This window comes from Paramormyrops kingsleyae, chromosome 1 (genome assembly GCF_048594095.1).
Source record: "Paramormyrops kingsleyae isolate MSU_618 chromosome 1, PKINGS_0.4, whole genome shotgun sequence".
Lineage (NCBI taxonomy): Eukaryota > Metazoa > Chordata > Actinopteri > Osteoglossiformes > Mormyridae > Paramormyrops > Paramormyrops kingsleyae.
The window spans coordinates 1,701,798-1,722,837 of NC_132797.1; the positions used below are offsets into that span (position 1 = coordinate 1,701,798).

Below are 21,040 nucleotides of genomic sequence, written 5' to 3' on the forward strand. Positions count from 1 at the left end.
CCTGGACGACCAATGTTCAATAATGTTCATTAAAATCATAGTTTCATCTGGTTTAACGCTGCTGAGTAAGTTTGTTTTATATGTCAGCTGGAAGATCCATTAAACCATTTTCTTCAATATTTGTAAAGACAGATCTCTCTCTCTCTCTCTCTCTCTCTCTCGATCTCCTTGAATCTCTTGAGGCACATCAGAGGAAAGTCACTGTAGACCAGCCTTTGACTAACTGTGGTTATACTTAAGAGAGAAAGCTGTTGGCCACTCATTTGGATTATCGTTGAATAATTGCTATGCAACTCGTTTAGTCAACAACTGCACAGCCCCCCTCCCTAGATCTCCTGTGCTCATGTTCTACACAATAATTCCACAGGTGCACATCTTCTTTTGCACATCGGTTTTGCTGTGCAAGAACCATTCTCTCTCAGGGTGACCCACCACAAATGTAGCATCGACAGCCATTGTGAAGCATAATAGCAACTTCAAAACCTGAGAACTGCAAGACATGCAAAGCAGTGTGAGAAACTGTGTTTACAGAAGCAACTCCAAGGTATAATGGGCAATTCTTCCACTAGATCTTGAAAAGCATAATTAGCATCATGATTAAATGGAGATGTTATCAAGAGTGTTACAGTTGCAAGAAAAATTGGGTGCAGCTGTCTTCGTCATCTGGTGTGATCTTAATTTAAAATTTCAATTCCTCTAGCATGAGTTTCTGAAATTTCTATACACAATCTGCCATAGCCAAGGGTTTGTGATGAACTCAGAAGTCATCAGAGAATTGCTGATCAATTTTTGCATAATTCTTCATTCACTAAGAAGACTAGATTTCAGACTGCAGGAAGGCAGTCAAATCTGTAGGGATCCCCAAGCGTCGCATTACCTGCACCTGAGCAGTGAGAGCTACTGCATCGATCCTACCGGTGATGGGAGGTTCGCTGTCTCGGAGCGGTTCTGCTGTCACTTTTACCAAGATAATTTTCTGTCACATGGTATACAGTTACTTATGTTGAATAAATGAATGAATAAATGAATGAATGTTACATTTATATGTACATTTTATCATTTTACAATCTATATATCTATTGCATATATTTATGCAAATATTTTTCAACAAAAGTTACATACCATGACATACCATGAATCTCAAACATTGTCAGTTTTCCCAAACCACCCTTTAAAGTATACGTATAGTAACTTTATGGTTTACTCTCATTTTACAATCTACACATGATATTTGTCTCTACAAATATTTTTCAACAAAAGTTACAAAGCGCTAAGCTAAACTTTGGTAAACCTCAGGCAAATGGTGCGATTCACTGTTCACAGAAAAACAAAAATAAAGTATCAAAGTGCCAATGGTTTCCGGAAGTTGACGTTACTCGTGAGCAGTGGAGCATGTAGGGATGTGCAAATCATTTCATTTTTTAAGTAAACGTGTGCACAAGCCTTACAAACGCCGTGTGATGATACTGTCATAGAGTAGCTGCCATACATTGAAGATTTATGTATTTTCCTTCATTTGGTACTCCACTGTAACTTGCAGCACTGGGTCATACGAGTTGCAGCGCTAAACCCAGACCAACCACCAGGACAGGTGCCCAAAAAATGGACGTATCAGGAGAAACCCAGATTCATGGTAACCCCATCCAGGGATCATTCATGACCTCCAAAAGTCAGGACCTCAGTTTCACATCTCACCTGAACGGTGGCACCAGTGTCCCCATTACGGCACTGGGACCCACGCAGATGACAGGATGGGCTAACTTGTCATCCACACCAACACCTCCACCAGCAGCAACCCAGCTTTCTTAGTTAGTCTCCCATCCAAGTTCTGGCCTAAAGCTACGTAGGTGCAGATGGATTACCAAGTTTGAACAGAAGGTGGGTATGGCTGCTTTGTATAGTATTACGTTAATCTAGTATAATACCTGTCATGACCTGCCTGTACGATCCTCTTGTGTGACACGCTCCCTTATTAACAACGTGTGTAACCTCTATTATGACCAGCTGTTTTTTGTCAGTTTGATTCGTCTAGTGAATTTAAGTCCACGTCAGAATCTGTAACCCTAAGTCTGTCATTGAAGTGTGTCCCATGTTATTCCTCGAACCTATAATAAAACCCCATTTTTGGATTCCTGTTTCCTGTACCTGATTCCCAGCTCCCTGCACGTGCACCTGGATGTTACAATACCACCCTTTGTATGTTAGGCTTTGTATATTGTTACAGTAATGTAGTATAATAGCACTTATTAGGGGTGTGGTCTAGTGATGCCGTGGATGACACTTGTTGTGTTACCATTGGCTGTCCAGCAGGAGTGTGTCTTCTTATAAATCTGGAAATGCACATTGTCAATAGTACACTGAAGGCATTACACCGAAACGCGTCTGAGTGGAGACATTGAGTAATAAAACTGTATTAGGCAAAGTGCAACCTCTTCTTATATTACTTGAGTTATTCTTTTTACGGTCCAGCACTCTGATACAAGTAAAATCATTAGGAGTGAAGCCCGTTCTTCTATATTTTACTTATACAGGAGCAGCCATGGATTTGATCATCTGGATGAAGGGATCCAGTCCTCTCCTGCTGCCCCTTCTTCTGCTATCATTATTGGGCAGCATTCATGCTGAGCTCCCCTATCCTCCTACTGCCACCCCGCTGTTTGAGGGATACCCTTACGGTGTCATATGGAACATGCCAACTCCTGTTTACAAGCAGAACAATATCGCCCTGGACACCCAAGGTTATAATAGTTTTGGATTTTTCATTATAGTTTAGTTTTATTTAGTTTTTACCTTTTTTCCCCTCTAATTTAGTTAGTTTTAATTAGTTTTTAGAGCAGGTTTGCTAGTTTTAGTTAGTTTTAATTTTTTCTAAATGCTTAGTTTTAGTTTAGTTTTTATTAGTTTTAGTATTAGTTTTAATTTTTTCATACTTTGGGTTATTTGTCAGGTGCAGGATTCAAAAAGATCAGTATGTACGGTATTGTGTAATAAAACTCAACAAAGGAAACCATTTCAAAAAATGTATTCAGTTACCTTTGAACAATCAACCATCCACAACAACCAACAGTCTACAAGATAGCAGCTTAAGTGCAAAATGTGTGTGATACTGCTTCTGATGTTGGATACAGGTAGTGTGCCTGGTACAAATCAAAATAGCCAATAGACTAAAGACACACATGAACATAAGAATATAAACCCATTCACGAGGCACACGTCACATTTCTTGACAGCCAGGAGTCTCAGGGAGCTCAATCTGAGAAAAACATTAACAAACTCAAAAACCATTGCACAACAGAATTGTCTCAGCATGGAAACCCAGACTTCCCTCTCTCCGGCCACTTCCTCCAGCTCCTCTGGGGGAATCCCGTGGCGTTCCCAGGCCAGCCGAGAGACATAGTCTCTCCAGCGTGTCCTGGGTCTTCCCCGGGGGCTTGATGCTGATATGCTTTGCTTTTCAATGTTAACCATACGTCCAATATTGTAAACAAAAAGGAAATGAAGTCTTGTGGTGTTCCTGCGTATTTACTAACCAGCAGCTGTTTGGTCGTCGGTGAAAGCAGTCCATTATGGTTGTCTCCTCCTTCCCGGTGCTACCTGGCCGGGATGTTGCTTCTCTTTCGGGGAAGCTAATCAGAGAGGCTACTTGGTCAAGGTACTCGCGATTAGCCGTCTTACGCGAGCTTCTCAAGTGGACTTTCAGATTTGTGGGGGTTTTTCCCTTGAGAAGTATCCCACATATTTTGTCACCTGTTTCTACAATGCACCTGCTCTTATCTGTCTCGCTGTCATAGTCAAAGAAATTCCAGATAGGACTCTGCCGCCTTCTCCCAACTTTTTGTCGTCGCCATTTTTCCAGGTAACGCGGTGAGCAAAAGCCGACTGTAAACAAGAAGTGACGGACAGAGAGGTGACGTACGGTGCAGCCAGCTCACGTAAAACTGCTAGAGCGAAATAAATCGACTTATAAATCAATTGACAAAGACGAAAAAGAAGGACATTTCATCTATAATTTCAGTACGTTTTAGTTAGTTTTGTCAACGCACAATACAGTTATAGTTAGTTATCATTTTTTCTTTTAATTGTCGTTTTTATTTATTTCAGTTAACGAAAATGTTTTTTCAATTCTAGTTTTCGTTATTTCGTTCGTTTTCGTTGACGATAATAACCTTGTGGACACCTCGCCATTCCAGGTCGTTACCACCCCTGAAGCTGTTCCTGACCAGTTCCTCTTCCTGTTCTACAGCAACCGCCTGGGGTTGTACCCATTTGTGGATGAGGCCACCAATAAAGAGATCAATGGAGGCATCCCACAGAAGGGCAACCTGACGGCCAGCTTAGATATAGCCCAGTGGGATGTCGCCCACTATATGCCTTCAGAAACCTCCCTTGGTCTGGCTGTTATAGTTCACTAGGCAATAATTTTATAACAGCAATTCAAACATACTTGCCCAGTATTTTTACACTCAGACACACTGAACCTGTATAACAAAAGATGACCGTATATGATATGTTTTTTATAAGTGTTACACAGGAGCAGGTAACAAAAGAAGAGGTTGCATTTTGCATAATACAGTTTTATTACTCAATGGCTCCACAGAGATCCATTTTGGCATAATGCCTTTTTCAGTGTGCTATTAACAATGTGCATTTCTAATTTTATAAGAAGACACACTCCTGTTGGACAGCCAATGGTAACACAACACGTGTCATACACAACATCACTAGACCACACCCCTAATAAGTGCCACTATACTATTTCACCATAATTGTAGGCCTATACAAAACATAACATAAGTAACATAAGTGTACAATGTGACATACAAAAAAATTATATCACAAAAAACAGGTAAGGGAGAAGTCTCCATTCATGCTTTTTGGCGCAACTGTATTTAGGGCGAAAATATACCCAGCCACCCTTTTAAGAAGGTAGTCCTCTCGATCTCCACCTCTGGGGGTTCTGGTCGATTATCTTTATACCCATAAATTGCAAAGAATTACTGTCATGGCCGGGTGTATTAAAAAGTCTGCTGATGACTCATTTCTATTCATAATGGCACATTTATGCTTGCAGATTCTGGTTTTGAATTATCGTTTTATTTTTAATAATAATAATAATAATTGATACTTTATTGTCCCCGTGGGGAAATTGTCTTTACGCCTCCCTCAACTTTCTCTATTTTTGTAGAGTAAGTTGTCCGCGAAGGGCAGCCACCCATAGCGGCACCCAGGGAGCTGGGGGTTAAGGGCCTTGCTCAAGGACCCACAGACGTACTGAGGCTGGGTTTGGACCAGCGACCATATGATTAGAGGCACACAGTAAGTACACAACAAATGTTGATAAACATGTGACTCTTACCTTAAAAGATTTATTTTTATAGGAATATGTAAAATATTTTTCCGAGAGAGACCCTGGAAGACTGGAAATATGGCCATAAGTAGAAACGGATGTCATGGAGGTATCTGAGCTGTGTGACTATGCTACGCGGTTCATCAATTAGCAGCGCTGAAGGTTACCTACTCGATGTAAACAGTCCTGAATGAATACATTACCATAACCCCTGCTCGGGAATCTCTGACACATTTCTCCAGCCTGCTTCTCAAACACCTCACCCCTGTCATAAATGGGTCCTTAGGAGATGGGTATATGGTAAACAGGATTTAAAGGTGTTTGATGAACGCTACAAAAATCCAGGAAAGCATTTCTGTGCAACACCTCCGCCAGCAGCAACCCAGCTTTCTTAGTTGGTCTCCCATCCAAGTTCTGGCCTGGCCTAAAGCTACGTAGCTGCAGATGGATTACCAAGTTTGAACAGAAGGTGGGTATGGCCACTTTGCATAGTATTACGTTAATCTAGTATAATACCACCCTTTGTATGTTAGGCTTTGTATATTGTAACAGTAATGTAGTATAATAGCACTTATTAGGGGTGTGGTCTAGTGATGTTGTGGATGACACTTGTTGTGTTACCATTGGCTGTCCAGCAGGAGTGTGTCTTCTTATAAATCTGGAAATGCACATTGTCAATAGTACACTGAAGGCATTACACCGAAACCCTTCTGTGTGGAGACATTGAGTAATAAAACTGTATTAGGCAAAGTGCAACCTCTTCTTATACTACTTGAGTTATTCTTTTTACGGTCCAGCACTCTGATACAAGTAAAATCATTAGGAGTGAAGCCCGTTCTTCTATATTACAGGAGCAGCCATGGATTTGATCATCTGGATGAAGGGATCCAGTCCTCTCCCGCTGCCCCTTCTTCTGCTATCAGTATTGGGCAGCATTCATGCTGAGCTCCCCTATCCTCCTACTGCCACCCCGCTGTTTGAGGGATACCCTTACGGTGTCATATGGAACATGCCAACTCCTGTTTGCAAGAAAAACAACATCCTGCTGGACACCTCGCCATTCCAGGCCGTTACCACCCCAGAGGCTGTTCCTGACCAGTTCCTCTTCCTGTTCTACACCAGCCGTCTGGGGTTGTACCCATTTGTGGATGATGCAACGAAGAAGGAGACCAATGGAGGCATTCCACAGAAGGGCAACCTGAAGGCCAGCTTGGAAGTCGCCCAGCAGGATGTTGCCCAATTTATACCTTCAGAAACCTCCACTGGTCTGGCTGTCATTGACTGGGAGGCCTGGCGTCCCCTGTGGGACACAAACTGGGACTCTAAGACTATCTACCGCACGCTGTCTATTGACTATGCCCGTCAGCTTCACCCCTCACTTTCCCCATCTCAAGCTGAGCCTGTGGCCAAGGAGCAGTTCCAAACAGCTGCTAGAAACTTCATGGAGGACACAATGAAGCTAGGGATCAGTATGAGGCCCAGTCACCTCTGGGGCTTCTATCTCTTCCCTGAATGCTATAACTATGGTTGGGATGGTGCAGACTACACAGGAGAGTGTCCCACAAATGCACAGACCAGAAACAACGAGCTCCTGTGGCTGTGGCAGACGAGCACGGCCCTCTACCCATCCGTCTACCTAGGGAGCCGTCTGGCCAACACCCACAAGGCCGCTCTCTACGTCCGCAACCAAGTTCATGAGGCCATGAGGGTGGCCAGCCTGCCTAAGCACCCCTTCAATGTCCCCATCTACGTTTACACCCGTCCTGTCTTTACCGATCAAGTCAACAAATTCTTGAGTGTGGTGAGTACATCAGGCTAGGGATGAAACGGTTACTGGTTTCACAGTAAACCACGGTTTCAATTCTTAATTATCCTTAAGACAGTGGTTGATTACTACACTTTGAAATACTCATGTTAAATACTGTCCAGCATCAACCAAAGCCAGTGAGAGTCTCTCAGACGCAGGCATGCACACACAGCAGGCAATGTGGGTTTGTTCTGAGTCAGTGAGAACATGGCAAAGCAGTGACAGCGTTCTGGAGATTTTTGACGTTAATGCACATTGAATATGGTTTTCAATAGTTTACATAAGGCATTGTCTATGGTTTGATTTTAATGTTTATGCAAACAAAAAGTACATAGAGCTGCTCATTTTGTTAGTTGTTTTAAATATAAAACTTAGTGATATGACTTCAGTTTGTGTCTTGGTAGCTTTTTAGTAATAATAATAATAGATACTTTATGAATCCCTGTGGGGAAATTCTCTGTACTCCTCCCCCAACCTGCTCTCTGTAGCTGAGAGCAAGCTGGCTGTAAAGGGCAGCCACCCATAGCAGTGCCCAGGGAGCTGGGGGTCAAGGGTTTTACTCAAGGACCTGCCAATGTGCTGAGGCTGGGCTCGAACCGGCGACCTTCCGACCACAAGCCCACTGAGCCACATACTGTCCCCCAAAGTCTTCTGGGCACATTTTAATAATACTGTGATAATACTGATAACCGTGATCATTTTGGTCAGTATAATCGTGATATGAAATTTTCTTACTGTTTCATCTCTAATCAGATTCTGGATCATCTCACTATTATATAGAGGATATGATCAAGCTCCACTCTGCTGGCTTTGCGTCAGACCTTCATATTCTCATTTAAGTCATCAAGGTACGAAGCCCAGAGGTTCTGTCTCACTGCTCTGTGTGTGTTCCCATCTCCAGGAGGACCTGGTCCACACTCTGGGTGAGAATGCAGCTGTAGGGGCCTCGGGTTCAGTGCTCTGGGGTGGCAGTGCAGATTTCCATGACAAGGTATCCTCTCATGAAACACAAACACTCTTGGTCACATGCTACAGGCCGAAAAAGAACACGGCTTAAAATGATCACTATGTTCACAATGTTCATAATGATTGCAATTCTGTCACTTTCAAGTAACATAAATCTGCAGTAAAATAGTAAAAGAAATGAAGTATCTGTGTTATAACAATGCTGAAGTTCTCCTTCATGTCTCAGGAGATCTTTTCTTCACACTCAGTCGCAGATTAGCCGTCTATATTACTTGTCACCATACACTTTATTGGAGCACGTATCTTGTCTTCTCATATTACCTTACTGTTCCTTATTTAATCCATATTTATTATACTTTAACTTTGCTGTATACCTTGCAGCACTGTATACCTTGCTTGTGACAAATAAAACTCCTTGAATCCTTGAGTGAATCTTATATGTCACACAAGTATGTTCCATCCTTGTAGGCATCATGTGAGGCCTTATCCTCCTACCTGACCTCCACCCTGAACCCCTACATCGCCAATGTGACGGCAGCTTCCAGGCTCTGCAGCGAGTCACTCTGCCAGGGTAACGGGCGCTGCATCCGGAAGGACTACAACTCTGACGTCTACCTGCACCTGAATCCTGCCAGCTTCTCTGTCCGAAAATCCAACGGGAAGTACGTGGCGGTGGGCATTCCCACCCTCTCTGACCTCACCTACTTCTCCGATCACTTCACCTGCCAGTGCTACGCTGGGCTGAGCTGCTCGCCCCGGATAGCGAGCAAGCTCCCTAACAAACCCATGGCCATTCCTGTGTAACATGGCCCTTCAGTATGCTGTAGGCTCACTGCCCTTTAAAAATGTTTGACCATCTTGCTGATTCATTTGCTGTTTTCTGATGCATTTATTTCTCCTTTGCAAATAAAGTTCATTCGTGCTCTCAGTCTGCATCATGGAATTTCGAGGAAGTACTTTTCTACCCGGCATGGCAATAGCAATAAGCCTCCTATGATTAAAACCAATTTTGACATTTATATTGCAAAGAATTTGGGTGTCTGAAATCGCATGCGACGTGAGCAGTATGTTTGAATACTCAGTATGGATGAGACAGTATGCATACTGTAACCCTAACCCAGATGATATACTACATTCTGCAAAATTCCAAAATGTGCAATTGATGGATGTTATGTTATCCCACAAGGCCACTGGAGCTACAACCAGAGATGAAGAACAAAAATATTTGTCAAGATGACAGTGGAATTGTCAACTCTGTACAACTTTAAAGGAGCCATAGAATGCATCATTTCAGTATTTTAAATTGGTTTTGGGGTAGCCTGGTGGTGCAGTGGTTAGCACCAATGCATCATAGTTTTGGGACCAGGGTTCCATTATGGCTCTATGCATGTGGAGTTTGCATCATGATGGGGTTCCTCCAGATAGCCCCAATTGCCTCCACACTCTAAAAATATACTGAGAATTGTCCCATAGGTTTGTGTGTGTGTGTGAGTGACTGGTGTGTGAGTATATGGTGTGCATAAGAACATAAGAAATTTACAAATGAGAGGAGGTCATTTGGCCCATCAAGCTCGTTTGGGGAGAACTTAACTAATAGCTCAGAGTTGTTAAAAGCTTATCTAGCTCTGATTTAAAGGAACCCAGGGTTTTAGCTTCCGCTACACTAGCAGGAAGACTATTCCATACTCTAACTACATCCTGTGTAAAGAAGTGTTTTCTCAAATCTAGTTTAAAATGTTCTCCCGCTAAGTTCCACCTATGGCCATGAGTTCTAGTATTTAAACTAATATTGAAGTAGCCATTTGGCTGAACAGCATCCAGACCCGTTAGAATCTTATAGACCTGGATCATGTCCCCCCTTAATCTCTTTTCCTTTGCGCAAAGCTGAACAGATTCAGCTCAGCTAACCTCTCATCATAAGACATTCCTCTAAGACCAGGAATCATTCTTGTAGCCCTACATTGAACCTTTTCCAAGGCAGCAATGTTCATTTTAAGGTATGGTGACCAAACCTGCACACAATATTGTAGGTGGGGTCTTACCAAGAAATTGTATAATTGTAGCATCACCTCCCTTCACTTAAACTCCACACACCTAGAGATGTAACCCAACATCCTATTGGCCTTTTTAATGCTTCCCCACACTGGCGAGAGTGGAACATGGAAGCATCAACATACACACCGAGGTCTTTCTCATAATCAGCTACCTTTATTTCAGTGGAACCCATAAAATATTTGTACTTTATATTTCTGCTCCCTGCATGGATTACCTTACATTTATCTACGTTAAATTTCATCTGCCAGGTATCGGCCCAGTCGCTAATTAAATCAAGATCCCGTTGTAGCCTCTGTGCTGCTAATTTAGTATCTGCTACGCCACCCACCTTGGTGTCATCTGCAATTTTAACCAGTTTACTGCATGTATTGGTGTCAATATCATTAATGTAAATTAGGAACAATAGTGGTCCTAAAATTGAGCCCTGCGGTACCCCACTATGAACGCAGGCCCACTGTGACATTGTGCCTCTAATAATTACTCGCTGCTTCCTGTCTGTTAACCAGTTTTTGATCCAAGCTGTTACAGTTCCTAAAATCCTTGCTGCTTTGAGCTTAACAAGGTGCCGTTTGTGGAAGACAACATCAAAGGCCTTCTGGAAATCTAAGTAGATCACGTCATAGGCTTTTTTGTGATCAATTTCTCTTGTAGCTTCCTCAAACAACTCAAGTACAGTAGATTAGTTAAACAGGGCCTACCTCTCCTAAATCCATGTTGGCTACCCCTCAGAATGTTATTAGAATCCAGGTAATCTTAGGGTGACCAGTTAATCCATGTCTGGGAGGAGACTCTTTGCTAGGACAGGAATTGTAAATTACCATTTCAATTAAAAGGACCTGGATTTCACTTGAGCACTGAGTTATTGCTGTGTGCTGATTGGTCAGTCTCCTATAATCATGCATGTGTCACTAATGCTAATGTGAAACAGCTGGATGAGTCTTTCAGTCAAGGAAACAAACCAGTCAAAGCACAAGAAGAGCTGAACTATTTAGCCGAGCACAGGAGCCTTTTAATTTGAAAGTAGTTTGTAAAACCCGAAGTAGCTCAAAGTGTCCTCCCTGACATGGATTATCTGGTCACCCTAGGTAATCTACTATTTTCACTTGGATTATAGCTTGCATTACCTTTCCAGTTATTCAAGTTAAACTGATTGGCCTATAGTTTACTGGATTTTTTCTATCCCCTGTTATGTGCCGTAAGTGTTTTGGATATGTCTACAGGACTCCTCAGTCTTCTGCCCCAAGCACCATTCGCCAGTTGCTGCTTCAGCCCGCATCCCGGTTTCCGGCCACGCCCCTTCCACCCTCTGACCTTTGACCCTGGCCCTGTGTTCCGGTCGACGAGGATAAAGCCTGCTGATCACATCTAGCTCGAGCTCTTGCTCAAGCTCTGTCTTTTGCTATTGCTGCGTTGGTTTGCTGTTTTCTGATTGACTTCTGTCTATGACTCTTTTGGTTTCTCGGTTTCTGACTTTCTGCTTCGCCCCTTTTGTATCTTTGCCTTTGGATTGCTTGTCTTCTGGTTTGAACTCTCGCTTAGCTCCTGACTGCTCTCTTTGCCTCGCCCCTTCGGATACCGTGTTTCGGCCTGTGTGTTTTCTGTACATGTCTGTTAGGTGCGTAAGGAGTGACTGCCTTTTTGTTTCTGCGAACGTGGTGTTTACTGTTGTTTTGGGTAGGGAGTTAGGCTTAGTTAGGCTTAGTCTTTGTCATTTCGTTTCCTCTGGTCTTCGCTACCTTAGCTAGGCTTAGTACCACATCAGCCTCAGTTATACATATATTGGTCGTAGACGACACTGTATTCGTACTAATTGGTGGCAGGTTACTTGTGTTCTGTAATGTGAACACCCGTGTGAAATAATCATTAAACTCATTTACTATATCAATTTCATTTTCAATTATAAGGCCCTTACTATCCTGCAGATTAGTTATTTCAGCTTTTAGAGCTCTTTTGGAGTTAAAATATTGGAAGAAACTTTTAATGTCATCCTTATCCTCCAATCCAATCTTCCTTTCTACATTTCTCTTAGCGTTATTTTTTAACTCAACCTTTAGACTTAGATACTCCTGCTTCCCCATTCCCTCCTGACTTTATTCTTAATTTCCTTAGTAAACCACCTTGGCTGCAGTTTTCTAGATTTAATTTGGCTGGAAACAGGTATGAAGTCCTCTTGCACTTGCAACAATTTGCTTTTAAAAATTTCCATGCCTCTTCAACAGTTTTGCTGTTTAACTCCATCCAGTTTACAGTTTCTAGTTTCAGTCTCGTACCATTAAACTTAGCCTCCCTAACATTGTATATCTTTGTTTTGGACTTTGCTCTTCGGACACTAAAATTAACCTCAAATTTAATCATATTATGATTACTACCGTCCAGTGGTTCTAAAACCTCTGATTTTCCAATCCTATCCTGGTTGTTAGAGAAAACAAGATCAAGAAGGGCTTCTCCCCTGGTAGAAGTATTAACAAACTGAGTAAAAAAGCAATCCTGTACCAACTCCACCATCTCAAGTTCATTTACAGAAGAGCCAGAGACGATGTCCCACTGTATCCCAGGTAAATTAAAATCACCCACTACATCATTTTTATTACTCATAATCCTGATATCGTCATATAATATTCTGCTTTCCTCTACAGCTACATTAGGTGCCCTATAACAAAGCCCAACAATTAGGCCATTTGAGTTTTTATCATCCAGTTTTATCCATACAGCTTCTGTACTTTTATTTTTTATCAGTGAGATCCCTTGCCTGCAAGTTTTCCTTTACATATACTGCAACACCACCTCCCTTCTTGCCTGTCCGGTCTCTACAGAACAACGTATAACCATCCATATTATATTCTTCTCCATCATTGTCACTCATCCATGTTTCTGTTATTCCTATAATGTCGTAAGTGTCCGATGAAGTTAAACCCTCTAAATCATTAATTTTGTTTGTAATAATTCAATTAAATTTTATTTATATAGCGCATTATCACAACATTACATTGTCTCAATGCGCTTTACATTTCTGCCTCGTAAGGACCCCCCATTGAGTAAGCCAAAGGCAACGGTGGCAAGGAAAAACTCCCTAAGAGGAAGAAACCTTGGGAGGAACCAGACCCAAAGGGGGAGCCCATCCTCCAGGGGCTGGCAGATGAGTCAAACAAACAAGATGATATGACTAAGCTAATACAGGGGTTGAAATATATGTCTCAATGCAGTGGCCGACCGGTGCAGGCACGGGGTGCTTGATGCACGATGGCAGGATTAATAGAGGCACAGCCGCAGGGAAGGATGGCGAGGCATTGTGTTGAGCCAAGGGCAGGCAGTACTCCTAGTGTTTAGGCCTTTTTCCCTTTTTTGGTGGACTAATTAATATGTTGATAAGCTGTGCTGTGATTGGCTGGTTAACTTTTCATTTCAAAAGTGGAGATATTTGGCCATAATTTACAGCACCACGTCTGGAGAAAACCAAACACCTCATACCAACTGTCAAGCACGGTGGTGGAGGGGTGATGATTTGGGCTTGTTTTGGAGCCACAGGACATGGGCACCTTGCAGTCATTGAGTCGACCGTGAACTCCTGTGTATAGAGCTTTCTCTTTTTGGGTTCATTTTTGTGAAATTAATAATGACACGGTGGAATCTGTTGTGTATTGTTTTACACCTGAGATTATTCTTAAATAATTTTAGAAACTGATAAGAACCAGGGCCCGGTTTCTCGAAACCTTCTTAACACTACGTCATTCGTAAGTCCTACCTTAAATCATCTCAATGCTCCAACGTGTTTCCCGAAACATTCTTAGTTAAGTATATCTTCTGTAAGATATTCTTTCGTAAGGTTAGTCTGAGCCTCTCTTAGCTAACGTCGTTAAGGGTACAGTTTCATAACCAAACATCACTTAACTATAAAATAACTGGTCAATATGAGAAAATTATTTTGTGTGACTCCAAACTTTGTTAGGTTTCGTCCTTGCGCTATAAATGCACAGTGATTTGGCCTCAGTAATGCTCAGATTCATAATGAAAGATAAGGAACTCGCTGTTGATTGTCTATTTATTTATTAATTGGGAACGAAGGGGGGAGGTTCCCTCAATTTCCGACACCCCTGGAATGCACACACCTCTGTAAATGTGCCAAAGTCACAGTGTATCAAAACTTTAGTTCATGAGGTTGATAAGAGTCAACACTGCGGGTTCATTTACATGCAAGTTACAAGCATTGTTATTGTGCCATTGCTCGCCCCTATATGAATGAAACACATACTTTTGCACGCAGGTGTTTTATGGAACAAATAAAATAAAATGGTGATACTACAATTTGAGGAGGCGAGTTCTTGCACCCAGTCGGCGAAAATCATATTTATAGTTAGATTATTAAGTTATTCATTTTGTATTTTATTTGTAGGTTCTCCCTAGTTCTGATTAATGCAATATTTTGAAGGATTCCTGCATTGTTATGTTTATAAAGAACACCACATTCTCTCATGCAGCAGTCATGCAATTGCTGTATGGAGGGAATAATCAATTCTTGAGCCATTGATGTCAACCAAACAGGTGTTCCGGCACCTTTTAAGATCAAACTTACGAAGCGTAGAAAATACAAGAAACGTAGAAAAACGTAGAAAAACAAATACCTTTTGTAAGACATATCTTTAGAGTCTTCCAAAGATGGTAAGAGTGACCATTAATGTGAAACTAGGCCCAGATTATTTTCTTTATGTCCTGATGCATAAAATCATAGAACTGAAAGAGGGTATACTTTCTTTTCCACATGACTGTATGTTACTGGGTTTTGAACATACTATACTGTCCTTTTTTAGAGTGTAACTCTTTCTACTTTGCCACACTGTAACTCTCACACTCCTACTTAGGCACATTAGCATAGTCATAACTTTGTTTTTAGCATTGTAACAACTACATTGTAATTATTTAGCATCTGTCAGCAAATGATTTTACGACGCTATCTTCGTAATACAATTAATTTTATTTTTTTAATTAGATGGGATTACATACTGGTTTAGCTAACCAACAGTAGACGACTGGCAGGTCAGAAGCCTCATCTCACTGTCAGTGTCACAGACTTCGTAATGTTGTGTTCTACTCCCCTGTTAAACTTGGGTACTTTCCTAAAAGCATGGTTGCACGGTTCCAAGTATGTATGTTGCTAACACTGATTTGAAGAAGAATGTTAACAGGCATAACGCTTAGAATCAAATCAACGTGTCCACTTGCTCATCATGCCCTGCTGGCATTTCACTGTTACAAAAGAAGAGTCACACTAAGCCAGGGTCATTTCAGCATTTTCATTAGAGGGAGATTTGTGACATTCATACATGAAATAACTGTAAGTGATACAGCTTAAACGTTTTGTTCATGCATTGTTTTGTATTTTCAAAATGTCTTTATTCCAAATTGCACAGCATGTGCCGCTGTGAGCGCTATCCCCTGTAGGGAAACTGTGAATAAGAAACCTTTACCCTCGGCAGAAAATGCACTGTTTGAACATTAGGTCTTAATGAAAGAGTGCCGATTTCAGAGGGCATTACATTGAAGAATGTGCATTGAAATATCCTCTAATAATATTAATAATAATATCTGAGAAATCAAAGACAGCGCACAACTCAGATTCTGAATTGAATTAATTTTATTTAAAAGAACAGTTTCATTCCAGAGCCAATGGCCATGAGACCAAAAACATTTGAATTATTAACATTTTCTTAGTAAAATGAAATTATGAAAACATTCTTTTAAATTTTGATTTATCATCATTATAACAACAAACAACGTGCCTAATGAAACTTTACATTTTTACAATCATACCAATATGTACCAGGGCAACCAAATAATTCCAAACTTAAACAATAGATACCCATACAGTATATCCACCCTCAAAACTATGACTTATTCCAAACCATAATAACCAGGGACAAAAGTAAAACAAAATGAACTAACTGAACAAAGTATTAAAAGAGGAATTGACAAACAAAGATGCTGAAAAGATTCTTGGAGCCTTTGACTTCGTGTAGACAGTGCCCTCTACCAGTTTCTGTCGAAACAGCGTCCCCTATTTAAGGTGGCTCTGACCCTGCGAATAGGAAGCTGGCTCTGACCCTGCGAATAGGAAGCTGGCTCTGACCCTGCGAATAGGAAGCTGGCTCTGACCCTGCGAATAGGAAGCTGGCTCTGACCCTGCGAATAGGAAGCTGGCTCTGACCCTGCGAATAGGAAGCTGGCTCTGACCCTGCGAATAGGAAGCTGGCTCTGACCCTGCGAATAGGAAGCTGGCTCTGACCCTGCGAATAGGAAGCTGGCTCTGACCCTGCGAATAGGAAGCTGGCTCTGACCCTGCGAATAGGAAGCTGGCTCTGACCCTGCGAATAGGAAGCTGGCTCTGACCCTGCGAATAGGAAGCTGGCTCTGACCCTGCGAATAGGAAGCTGGCTCTGACCCTGCGAATAGGAAGCTGGCTCTGACCCTGCGAATAGGAAGCTGGCTCTGACCCTGCGAATAGGAAGCTGGCTCTGACCCTGCGAATAGGAAGCTGGCTCTGACCCTGCGAATAGGAAGCTGGCTCTGACCCTGCGAATAGGAAGCTGGCGAATAAGCGGTCAGTTTCAGCCTTGTTTCATACACTGTGCGTGTTTGTGAGTGAAAGAGTGAAGACAAGAAAGGTGAACAAGATTTGGTCACGAAAACACGTATTCCACTGTATGAAAATATTTCGTATGTCATAGTGACAATAATGAGCAAATGATTTGTCTGCACTGCTTAGTGTCTGTTGGCACAAACTCTCAGCAAAGAATTACTGTCATGGCCGGGTGTATTAAAAAGTCTGCTGATGACTCAGTTCTATTCATAATGGCACATTTGTGTTCGTAGATTATAGTTTTGAATTATCATTTTGTTTTTCCGACATAATATAACCCACAAAGGCATGGCAGAAAGTACATAACTTGTGACTCTACCCCTTACCTTAAAAGATTTATTCGTATAGGGATGTGTAAAACACTTTTCTGAGAGCATGTATGGACTATTGTCAAGAGGAAGATGAGAGACACCAGACCCAACAATGCAGATGACCTGAGGGCTGCTATCAAAGCAAAGCTTCCATTACACCTCAGCAGTGCCACAGGCTGATCGCCTCCATGCCAGGCCGCATTGATGCTGTAATTCATGCAAAAGAGGGCCAACCAAGTATTGAGTGCATAGGAATGAACATACTTTTCAGAAGCCTGACATCTCTTTTTAAAATATAATTTTTTTATTGATCTTATGTGATATTCTAATTTTCTGAGACAGTGAATTTTGGGTTTTATTATCTGTAAGCCATAATCATCGAAATTCCAAGAAATAAAGGCTTGACATCTATGTGTAATGAATCTATATAATATATGAATTTCACTTTCTGAAAGGAATGAATGTTAAGAAATATTGAACTTTTTCATGATATTCTAATTTTTTGAGATGTACCTGTAGAATAAGGCAAAAAATAAGTGTTTTACAAGAAATGTGCAATGATGAGGAAAGCATGTACACAAATAAATAAAGAAATAAATAAATAGTTGGATGTGATGTGCAAACAGCTTGGGTTTGGGCAGATGAGTTCTATAAGTTAATGGAGCTTGTGCAGTGGGTGGTTGGAAAATGAGACAGTTTCTTATGGGTCCTTATTTAGAAGGGCAATGACCTGGGGGCCGAAGCTTTTAAGGTGACGGTTTGTCCTTGAGCTCAGGGCTCTTATTCTCTGCTTATGCTGGGTTGGAAGACACTGGAAAAGGGAGTTAGCAGGATGCAGGGAGTCAGACATTTTCTGACTCTGTTCCTCATCATAAATATATCGCTATCGCACCTTTAAATATTTGATGAAATGGACTGACCAAATAAATAAAATCCTCTTCAAATTTACCCTTAACCAAATTGGGTGCCATATGTTAACCAGTCGTGGTAATCTGAATTTGTAAAACGTATTTATGCTGAATCTTAAAATAAGTTTTTGGTAAGGATGTCCTGAGTAAGTGAAACTAAACATTCGGAATGTGGCACATTAAATTTCAATGGTAATAGTTTAATGCAATTAATCCTGCTTCATGTGAAATACTCATATAGAAAATTGTTACATCTATTGTGCATAAAAACATCACCAAATGAACCTCTTTAAAATCATCCATGTAAAAAGTCAGTCCTATCTTTGAGAAAGCGGGCAGCTGTAGTCCAAGTCTTTCATATGATAATTAACAAATTGAGAATGTGCCGCAGTTATAAGATTGATTCACAGATACAATCAGGCGGCCTGTGGGACTGTCCAAACTTGAATTTTAGGCAAAGTATAAATTACTGGTCTCACCAGATGTTTCTGGAACAGAGTTATACTCGTTCTAGTCAATGACTGCATCACATCCTGCTATCTTTAATCTGGACTTTATCGTGTTACTAAATTTAAGAGTAGGATCAAAAGGGAGGAGCTTGTATATGCAGCATCGTCCTTAAGCTGACTGTGGATTTCACTGAGGTAGGCTGACTTATCCTGGGTCACAGTGGACCCCCCCTTACCGACAGCCTTTATATCTACCCCTGGCTTCTAGTCAAACAAGGAAGCAAAGCGCAAAAAAGCTACAAATAGCATCACCTGGATCAGGTGACGTTAGCATGGACGCCTCTTCGCAGGGATCTCAGGTCATGCATTGGATCCTCACAGCTGATCCTCTCTGATACCAGCCACCGATTCTTCATGCTCTGTAGAAAGAAAGTTGAAAATTGGTAGGCCTGGGGAGGGAGGCATATTGCGTCTGTCGTGTCTTAGGCCTTAAGAAGATATTGTTTTGAATACTGTGTGTCCTCGTCTCACGGCAGCCTGCATGCCGTCAGTGTCTCAGGACCTGAGACCTTGGAGAGACGGACAGCAGGCAGGGTGGGGGAGCACCTGCAGGAAGGGATTGGACACCCCCCCCCCCCCCCCCCCCCCCGACCGGCCCGAGCTCAAGAGAGTGCACAGAATGTTGTAGATCTAGGGTGTCTCTGCAATAGAACTAGTGTATCATGTGAGTAATGAGCAAAGTGGGTGGATGCTGGCTGAGAGGTAGACGCCCTGAAGCCAAGTTAGACCAACAGAGGTGAGTAAAAATGTTTGTTGAAAGTTTGAGTTTGGTTTGCTGGTGTTGAGTGACCAGTCAGGACTTAGACGTCCTTTTAAGGAAACTGGTGTTGTAGTATATTAACTTGCTGCTTTTCGGCTGCTCTGTGCTTGCAGCAGAGTGTGGATGGAGCACTGTGCTGTATTGCTCAATAAAGGAGAAAACTTTGCTCACCAACTGCATGGTCCAGAGCTTTATTCTAAGGGGTTTAACTGGGAGCTGTGGGAGATGTTGATTTTATTTGTCTTTCTCAGCTCCTGCTGTCAGACTGGTGGTGCAGGAGCTTCCTGAACTGCACCAGCAGGTTCAGGGACACTTTCTGCCCGCAAGCCATCAAGCTACTGAGCTGCTGAAATACTGAACACTGAGCACTTTGCACATCCCATCCATCCATCCTTCTCTGACCTTAAAATTACAGTTGATTTAAAAACTTACAGTAACTTTAAGCTTACCTTTGGTACATACACAGGAGTGTATATATACAGGTACATGTACACACTACACCCTTTTGTACTACAGTAACTTTAAGCTTACCTTTGGTACATACACAGGAGTGTATATATACAGGTACAGGTACACACTACACTGTTTTGTACTACAGTAACTTTAAGCTTACCTTTGGTACATACACAGGAGTGTATATATGCAGGTACAGGTACACACTACACCCTTTTGTACTACAGTAACTTTAAGCTTACCTTTGGTACATACACAGGAGTGTATATATACAGGTACAGGTACACACTACACCGTTTGTACTACAGTAACTTTAAGCTTACCTTTGGTACATACACAGGAGTGTATAATGTATATACAGGTACAGGTACATATACACATGACACTCTTTTATACCACAGTCTTTTATAAGTACTTGCAAATCACTGTGTACTATGCACATTATTATTTTACTATCATTTTAGTATGTACTACTTGTATTATTTCATTTTATTGTGCTTATTGTGTTATTTTAATGTGTAAATTTAGGTGGGGGGGGGGGGCTCTGAGTCCAAGAAATTTCATTACAAGAAATGATGTTCCATTGTTATCTGTATATTACAATAACCTTGAAACCTGAAACATTGCCCAGGGGAAACACGCATTTCAGCCAGTTCACACGCTCACAGACCGCACCTTGTGTTTCTCACGCTGAGAAGTTCATAGCTGTACTGAGTTACGCACAGTTAATGATCCCGCTGCAAGCATGTTATTGCATGGATGCGCAAAATTTGGTATTGACCCGGTACCAACTATATACAAGGCCAGTATCACCAATACCTTTTACTTATAGAAACAGCTTATGTACTTTCATGTAGGGGAGAGCGGTGTGTCATAATTCATGAGGTGAATGCACTGCAGCCTACATGCATCTGTTAATCGCTGCCAAATCGCAGGACAACAAGACACAGCAGAAGAGGGGAGGAGTAGCAAAGTCTGCATGCAGGATGGGAAAGGAGTGATGTTTGCACAGACATATCTACTTTAAGAAGAAACGGGAACTTCACACTGAACACAGAGAAACTGAAACTAAAATATCGATCCATTCACGTTAGTATCAATGCAATACCAATACCAACATTGGTACTGATACTATGGATATTTGGATCGACCCACCCATTCATAACACGGAGTGCAGACAAGGTGGAAGTTGAAGAGCAAGATCCGATGAATGCGGTAGGCAAGGCTCTAAAATGTCACACAATGAGACACACACTCCGCCCCAAACAGATGTAATTTCACTGCAAAGTTTAG

The 21,040-nt window shown here is 41.7% G+C and overlaps 1 protein-coding gene across 1 annotated transcript; it reads left to right on the top strand.

Annotated features, from left to right (window-relative positions):
- Positions 1-6,206: 6,206 nt before the first annotated feature.
- LOC140578590 (hyaluronidase-5-like) lies at positions 6,207-8,924 on the top strand. Its single transcript, XM_072700178.1, has 3 exons — positions 6,207-7,148; positions 8,056-8,145; positions 8,589-8,924. The coding sequence occupies exons 1-3, from the start codon at positions 6,207-6,209 to the stop codon at positions 8,922-8,924; spliced, it is 1,368 nt and encodes a 455-aa protein (XP_072556279.1).
- The last annotated feature ends 12,116 nt before the right edge of the window (positions 8,925-21,040 follow it).